Source organism: Drosophila novamexicana, unplaced genomic scaffold (genome assembly GCF_003285875.2).
Source record: "Drosophila novamexicana strain 15010-1031.04,08,12 unplaced genomic scaffold, DnovRS2.1 tig00000108-arrow-pilon, whole genome shotgun sequence".
Lineage (NCBI taxonomy): Eukaryota > Metazoa > Arthropoda > Insecta > Diptera > Drosophilidae > Drosophila > Drosophila novamexicana.
In genome coordinates, this window is record NW_020824772.1 from 5,410,051 (window position 1) to 5,418,616 (window position 8,566).

The following is an 8,566-nucleotide window of genomic DNA, read 5'->3' on the forward strand; positions in this document are numbered from 1 at the left end:
TTATTTTTCCAGACCGAGAGCATTTACTCCAGCAGAACGGGCATACTCGGTGCTGGCACGCTGGATCGTAATCTGGGCCTCACCCGACCAATCTCTGCACTGCCTGTGCGTTCCATGTCCTCGCAGCATATAGGCGGTGCTGGTTCCATACGCTCGCCCAGTATACGACGCATGCGTCAGCTGCTGGAACTTTCTGCTGGTCCAGCCAGTCCTAGTGGCAGTATTATGAGTACAGCCGGTCATCAGAGTCCCGCGCCCACGCCGAGTGCAACATTGCCGCGTGCTCATCGCCAGATCGACATTAATCCGGCAGAGTTTGCCAAGTACAAGCTGGACAAGCCCATTGTGGACATTGGCGGCGTCTCGGGCATGCTCTGGATACATCTGCTGGCCGGTCGCGGATTGCGCTCAGTACCAGAACAGGGTGCACAGCATGCACCTGGTGGAGCACCACTCCCACAGACTAGAGATCTTTACTGCGTAATCGAGTGTGATCGTGTGCATAAGGCGCGCACAGTGGTGCGTTCGGGAGATTTGCAGTTCGACTGGGACGAGTCCTTTGAACTAGATCTGGTGGGCAACAAGCAGCTGGACGTGCTCGTCTATTCCTGGGATCCACAGCACAGGCACAAGCTGTGCTATCGCGGCGCCATATCGTTGTCGGCGGTGCTGCGGCAATCGCCACTGCATCAGCTGGCGCTTAAAGTGGAGCCTCGCGGCACTGTCTACATACGCATGCGGCACACAGATCCCCTCGCACTGTACAAGCGTCGCGGGCTGCCCAGTTTGCGTGCCGGTTATCCGACACTTTTCGGCGCCGATCTGGAGACGGTGGTCAACAGGGAGTCAAAGAACGCGCCCGGCTGTGCGCCAGTGCCAATTGTGCTGCGACGTTGCGTTGAGGAGGTGGAGCGGCGAGGCCTCGATATAATCGGGCTGTATCGCCTGTGCGGATCGGCAACGAAGAAGCGCCTGCTGCGCGAGGCTTTCGAGCGCAATAGCCGCGCTGTGGAATTGAGCCCGGAACACGTTCCTGATATTAATGTTATTACCGGCGTGCTCAAGGATTACCTCAGGGAGCTGCCGGAGCCATTGTTTACACGCTGTCTCTTCCAGATGACAGTGGATGCCTTGGGTAAGGCTGCTAAGGTTTAAATATGTCAATCCTTTGCCTAATTTGAGTGCATGTCAATCCCCAGCTGTCTGTCTGCCAGATGATCCTGAGGGCAACGCGAAACTGATGCTTAGCATACTCGACTGTTTGCCCAGAGCGAATAGGGTAAGTTTAACTTATAACTTTGGTTATTTTTAATGGAGAATTATCTAACAATTCCATTAACTTTAATTAAAGGCCACCTTGGTATTCCTGCTTGACCATCTTTCGCTGGTTGTGTCAAATGCGGAGCGCAATAAAATGTCTGCTCAGGCGCTGGCCACTGTGATGGGTCCTCCGCTGATGCTGCACTCGGCCAGTGCGCAGCCTGGCGCTGATATTGATCATGCTCAGCCGATTGCGGTACTCAAGTATCTGCTGCAGATCTGGCCTCAGCCGCAAACGCAGCAGACGCAGCATCAGCAGCTGGCTCAGCACATGGGCGGCATGGCCGCTGCCAGCAGCATGAGCAATATGGCGGGTGTTGCTTCAGGTAACGTAATCACTGTGTCAATAATGCAATCCACACTAATGTCCAGTACCTAGTATCCACCAACAAGACAGACACACACATACTCCCACACACACACACACAGATACACATACAGGCGCGTGTTTTTACTAGTGGCACAATAAACACTTGCAAGAGTTTCTTTCCGCTTTGAATGTGCAGAAGCAGCAACAGCCCCATTTTGTTCCTTATTCGAGTCTCTTTCCTAATGGCGGCACAGAAAACGTTCACATTTTGACCGTCACGCACACCACACAAGCGTACACACATACACATACACATGATCAGCCCCAATCCCAAGCCACAAAATGATCGTTCACATTAATATTGATTAATACAGAGTCCTATGTAGACAGGTCGGCGCGGCGAGTCAACAGGGCAGCGTGGAAGCAAAGTCAGTGCGTTGCCAGTGGACAGACAGCAAATACTACTGCAGCAGCAGCAGCAGCTCATGGCGGCGGGCAACCTACTGCGCTCGTCCACTTCGGTAACCAACATACTCTCCCAAGGCCATCATCAGCTCTCAGCCACAGCCAACAGTCATCTGTATCAATCAGTAGTGGGTCAGTTAGCTCAATCGCATCGAGCCTTGCAACAAGCGGTGCAACAGGTAAACAAACAGTTACAACAACAAAAACAACAACAACAACGATAACAACAAATACAACTAACAAACATATCAATAACAACAACCAAAGAGTCTTAACAACAAAGAGAGTTCTTAATGAATAAACGAAGCAACTAGTTCTTAAAACTAACAACAAAATTCTCCAAATACACAATAAGTATTAACACACATTTAATACAACACTAATACTAACAATCAAATGTGTTTTTTTTGTTCAAATGGGCTCCTTATTAGAAAGTTTTTTTACTTCCTGTACCTCAACATTCCATAGTTTGTCCGATTGCTTAAAGTATGTACGACTAGAGTATATCTCTTTCTATTTTCTAATTACACTAAAAAAACATACTGGGCTACACCTACTTATAAATACACAGTCACACACACATACATGCTACACTTTCAACAGCTCTTTCTTGCTCTTCTAACTCTTCCTGTTGACCGTTTGTTATCGCGTAATTGATTTCAACGATATATTTAAAAAACTTGAGTAATAACTGAACAATTATATAATCTATATATCTACATAAAGCATTCTGTGTTGTTGATTTGATTTGCGCTTCTTGAAACAAAGTAATTGTAAAAGTAACTCTTGATTTGCCGTCAAATTTTGATCGACGTTGTAATTGTGATATTTGTACAACTCTTAACAATAATGATAACGATTATAACAATGCTAATAATGATGATGATTTGAGCGATGTGATAAATGTTAACGGCGTGTTAAGCATGATTGGCCCACTACTGGTAAAAATGTAACATAACGAACATACATGTCTACTATAATACCAATGCAATATGTAAATTCATAACAATTGTACTTATGTTTACATTCGCCGACACAACATATAAATTGCTTCATATACAAATCCATTGTACAAAGTTCATCAATCATCGCCTGTACTATATCCTTCTGAATAGATAATGACTCCCCGTAAAACTCAAACTTTCAATGATGTAGTTAAATCCAAATGCCAACCTACAAATATCCATGAGCACAGAAGAGTACGCAGTAGCAAATTAATAATGAAACTATTTAGGTTTATTTAATTATAAACTGCTTGAGTGCGATATGTTTCCCAAACATTTTGTTATGAAATGTGCAGGATGCATACAAAAAACTATGATAAGCAGGATTGAGAGTTCTGAACACTTTCAGTTTTGTCAACCTTATTGTATCTGCACTTGAATCTTGCTCTGTTAATTGCACACTTTCCAAGGCACCCTGTTTGCATGCCTCACAATCCACTCGCTTTTATTTTAATCCATCAATCAAAACATCTCATCTAAAAGTTAAAATACGATTGGTTTATCAATTGGCCGCAATCTGGTTGCAAATCCTTTGTGAATTCATCAATTCCTAATTAAAGTGTATGTCTATTGTATGTTTGCCACGCGCACACACGCACTATCCACAACACATGATATCAAAAATTCAAAATTTTGTTAAACACATTGCACCCAGACCCCAGATACAGCCCCAAAGCATACACACTGTGGGGCGTTCGTCCACTCCCAATATTAAATGCCATGTTATGCCTATGCAATAACCATTGCCTCGTATTGTGTTTGTTTCCATTTTGTGATATCTTTCAGCCCTTTCAATTGGCGGGCTCAGCGGTCTCGGCAATTCCCGACCAATCGCCACTGCCACTTCCAGGCACACCCTCCCCAGGCAGTAGCTCAGCCTCGACGGGCTCCGGCTCGGGGTCGGGCTCGGGTTCGGGCAAGAGTAAGTAAGGCCAGGCCTGAGCATATGAAATAATCTAATCCCATTGCACCCATTCAGGCACTGATACTATCAAGCGCGGTGCTTCGCCCGCTTCCATCAAGCAAGTGAAAATTGTTGACACGCCGAGCCCGTACTCGGTTGTACAGAAAAAGCCACCTTTGCAAAAGGACGCTCCCATAGAAGAAACTACGCCCCCGGAGGCCAATACAAGCTCGACAATCCGCAAAGGAGTTGACTTCTACGAACCGCACAAATCGCAATCCAAGAACCTGGCCGGCGATGACTCGTATACATCTAAATATAACAGCAGCACTTTGGATAGTAAGAAGAGCAGCTACATGAGCAGTTACACGCCCGGCAAATCCTTCACTGCCAGCAGCGCCACTCTCAGCACCAACGATGAATACAAGGCCATGCGCAATAAATCGAGTGCCACCTCAAGCTCTAGTTCCTCCCAGGCAACTGTGCTGAGTGCTGGATCCACTGCAACATCGGCGCCAACAACCTCCTCCGATGACTCTGACGATTTGGTCTCATACAAGTCGTCGGCCTCTACCAATGCGTTGCTGGCCCAGTCTCAGGCGATGACCACCAGTCAGCTAATGTCTAAATACTTAAAGCGCGAGCCACGAGTGCAATTTACACCGATCAAATCGCCGGAATCGCCCTCACCACCTGGCGGCAGCGATGGTCTGCCAAAGGGCACCTACCAGCTGGTCACGCCCAGCTCCAGCACCAGCTGTTTGGCCAAGCCCAGTGCCACCACGGGTGCGATCAGCAAGTATACGACTTCGACATCATCGCCCAGTTCAGCGGACACCAGCAAAAATCCAACCAGCAACAACAAATTGTCGTCACCGTCGAGGCTTGCCAAAGATGGCAAGTCGGCAGGCGCGGTAAGTAACTCCTCTTCCCTGGTGTCGAGCGGCAGGCGGCTGTTTGACAGCCTTGCCTCGTCGTCTTCCTCGGAAACGGAGACAAAGACTTACATAGGCGGCACAACAGTTGCCAGCACCACAGTTGCCAACACCACAACAACCTACACGAACGAATCTAGAAACTTAGCCAGCAGCAGTAGCAATAAAGCGACTTCCGGCTCAGAGCACAGAAGTTTTGGTAGTGCACTATTCGGTAGCAGCGCCTTGGGCAACGGCAATGGCAATGGTCATGGTGCCCACTCTAGCAACAGCCCCTTTGCCAGCACCAATGGCAACGCCAATGGTAGCAGCAACCACAGTACCATGAACTTGTATGGCACACTGCCAAAGAATGGGGCTGCCAACGGCAGCAGCGCGGGCGCCACTCTGTTTGGTGCCAGCGCCAGCTCTTCTTATCATTCTGGCAGTGGCACAGCCAGCAGCAGTGGGGTTAGCTCGATGACTGGCTCCACTAATAGCTATGATTTTTATACGAGCAGCAGCACAGGCGCCAGCAGCAGCTCGCGTCCCTTTGCCAATGGTGGCAACAACTATCATACGCTGGGCACCTATCGCGCTCAGTACGCGGCCACCAATCCCTTCCTCGATGCCTTCGATGAGAAGCCCAGCAGCAATGGGGGTAACAATGGCCATAACAGCCATCACGTTGCCGATGATAAGCATGCAACGATCGCGGATAAGAGCCATCAGCGTACCGCAATGGTGGCGGCTTTTCAGTCGTCTGGCGACTCAAAGAATGGCAGCGATGAATACGATGATCTCAAGTGAGTGGCCCGCGGCGTACGCTGGGCAGGTGTGAGTGGGGGCAGGTAGCTGTCCGCGCAGTATAGGGAGACTTGGTTTAAAGGCGATAGCGATATCTATAACGATATGAAACGCTGAAAGTGTTCTTTTGGAGTATTTACAGTTTACAAATTTACAAAACTAAATATGCAAAAATATGAATATATATCGATAAACAATATTTAAAAGCTATACCAAAATCGAACAATTTAAAGAACAAGTAAAGATTAACGAATTTTTAAGATCACATCAAATTATAATGGCAATCCACTGAGACAGCAGGAAATCCGGTTTAAATAAATACGCATACAAAACAAAACATAACAAAATGGCTGCCAAGCTTTAAGTGTTCGCGTGTGTGTGTGTTTGTGAGTGTGCATGTGTGTGTGTCATGCTAAAAGCTTTGCCTTAGCAGCATTTATACTAATATATTCGTTGGCAGCCATTTTGAAATCTACGGCATAACCTTTACAAACAGTATTCGAAACAAAAGCTAAACCCGATTTAAAGAAAACGCAACGTATACAACATAAGAAATTAAAACATAAAAATAAACCTAATATCTAGGTAAATAAAAGGTTGAACGCGCATTTAACTTTTCTTTTTGTTTACATACTCATATATAAACTATCAAGACGTATAGATTTGCTGAAAACATACAAAAATATTTTCGCAGCAACTTGAAGCAAAAAAACATTAATGTTTGTATAGTCGAATAATCGATTTTCTCCCTTAAATCCCTCCTAATAACTTCTATGCATATGTTAGCTTATTTTAAGGCGACCAAAACTCTTAACTATTAGATGATAATATTTCATCAAATATTGGACAAAATTTCGAGCAATATATTTGCCTAAAATGTTTCTCTAAACCTCTTATACATATATACATGCTTACAAAACATGCATCCATATACATATGTATATACAAAATTATTTATATGAATATGCATTTATATATGTACCGAGTACTACATACACATACATTAACCACACCAAATGTGTACTTCCGCATAGGTTATGTTGAGTACGATCAAAAGGTTTTCTATGGATGCTTACGTTTTCATATTTGTTCGTTCAGATCGCATTCACTCACACAAAAACTTACACACATACTACATACACGAATACATGAATTTATTGACAAATCGATGTGCTTAGTTTTTTGTATGAAACAAAGTCTGATATACACACTAATATACAAGAATACGGTATTAAATATTCTTAAACATAAATATACAAGTAAAACAAAGAAAAATATATACATAAATCTATATATATATATATATATATATATATACATACATATACAGTGACAAAACTAAAACACGCTTTGCGACTATAACAAAAGGAAAGTCTACAAACTTTACAGCCATTTTGTTTGAATACTTTAGCAACAGCTTTTTATAAACGAGTCTATATACATATGTAAATATGTATACTTTAATATAGGTATGCATAACTAACTCGAAACTATAATAAACTTATTATACTATAACAAATCCTATCAAACTGTAAATACCCACAACGTACTTTAAAACTCTTGTGCTTATGTGTCAGTCGTTGAGGTCATGAACTTAATCAACTAGTCAGTTAGTCGGTCAATGTTTGTCAGTTCTACAGAGTTAGTTTAGTTTCTAGTGTTAGGCATAGTAACTTAAGTGAAGCTTTTGCTAACAAAATGTAGTGCAACAAAGTGAAATATTATTTTATTTAGGAAGCCAGGGAGCCTAGTAAGCAATAAATATATAAATACCAACAAATTAGAGACACCGAATACAAAAACGGAAAATGCATATAAAAAAGTACATTATATAGCAAAACAGATAAGTCTATATTATATATGTAACAGGTAGACAAATTTAAGTTAGTTACCTAACAAAACACCAGCATAATCATTCGTCTTCATCAAAGTACAACTTTCTGGCAGCAACAACAAGAACAAGAACAAGAAAAAGAACAGTAATTAACAGGATATACTATACAATTTCAATTCAGATTCTAATTCGCATCAATTAACAAATCATAAATAAAAGATTATTACGCGTAAAGCCAAAACAGTGCATTATTTGATATTAACAAAGTTTTAAGTAAATATACGATGGATGAGACATGCGTTGAGATTTTACATAGCAAATTATTCGGTTAATTGTTGTCACATTTATTTTATACGAAACTAGATGAGAAAACAAAACTTTTTAAGTGTTAAACATGAAATATCAAACCAAAGAGTTAAAATCATCAAGAACAAACCTAGTTGATGCTATAATTAATTTTTATATACAAGTATAGTAAATTGTTGATTATTATATATAGAGCGCGTAGTGTTTTTAAAGCAACAATTAAGCTAACAACAATTTGTCAACATTGCTAGCTATTCATTTATAGGGGTCCAAATGCATTTCGCTGGGGGTCTGCATGCAGTTTATTTATTATTATTATTATCATCTTTGGTACTCGTGCTGTCGCCTTCTTTCAACATGATCGTTAAATTTGAAGTGGACTCAAAGCATTTCAATTTAGTTTGTAAAGCTTTAATCGTTGAACGACTCAAAGATTATAGATTTCAAATATACTCGAATTCTAACAAAAAAAAAAATGAAAGAAAAATTTAAAGCAGCATTTTAATTAATTTGCGAATTGTTGTGGGCTCTTAGTTATAGCTGAGCTTTAGATAAGATACCAAAAGTAACCGGCTGGCCTAGTTAGTGTTAGTAGTAAATCGTGGTGTTTGTGGTGTTCGTTGTGGTGCTGGGTGGTGGTGAAATGTTGGCTGTTACGTGTGAGCTGATTGGCTTTGGCGTTTGAACTGCTGCGTGTGTTTA

At 42.5% G+C, this 8,566-nt stretch overlaps 1 protein-coding gene across 3 annotated transcripts in view; it reads left to right on the forward strand.

The window, feature by feature from the left end:
* The window catches only part of LOC115771982 (rho GTPase-activating protein 100F), a 41,793-nt gene extending 35,124 nt beyond the window's left edge, over positions 1 to 6,669 (forward strand). For 2 of the 3 annotated variants that reach the window (XM_030717902.1, XM_030717903.1), the window contains 6 exons: positions 13 to 1,135; positions 1,200 to 1,279; positions 1,352 to 1,646; positions 2,021 to 2,274; positions 3,886 to 4,021; positions 4,079 to 6,669. In XM_030717902.1, coding sequence (XP_030573762.1) covers positions 13 to 1,135; positions 1,200 to 1,279; positions 1,352 to 1,646; positions 2,021 to 2,274; positions 3,886 to 4,021; positions 4,079 to 5,727 — 3,537 coding nt within the window. In that variant the 3' untranslated portion in view covers positions 5,728 to 6,669. Of the gene's footprint in view, positions 1 to 12; positions 1,136 to 1,199; positions 1,280 to 1,351; positions 1,647 to 2,016; positions 2,275 to 3,885; positions 4,022 to 4,078 lie in introns of all 3 variants that reach the window. The other variant, XR_004019004.1, reaches the window with a different exon arrangement.
* The last annotated feature ends 1,897 nt before the right edge of the window (positions 6,670 to 8,566 follow it).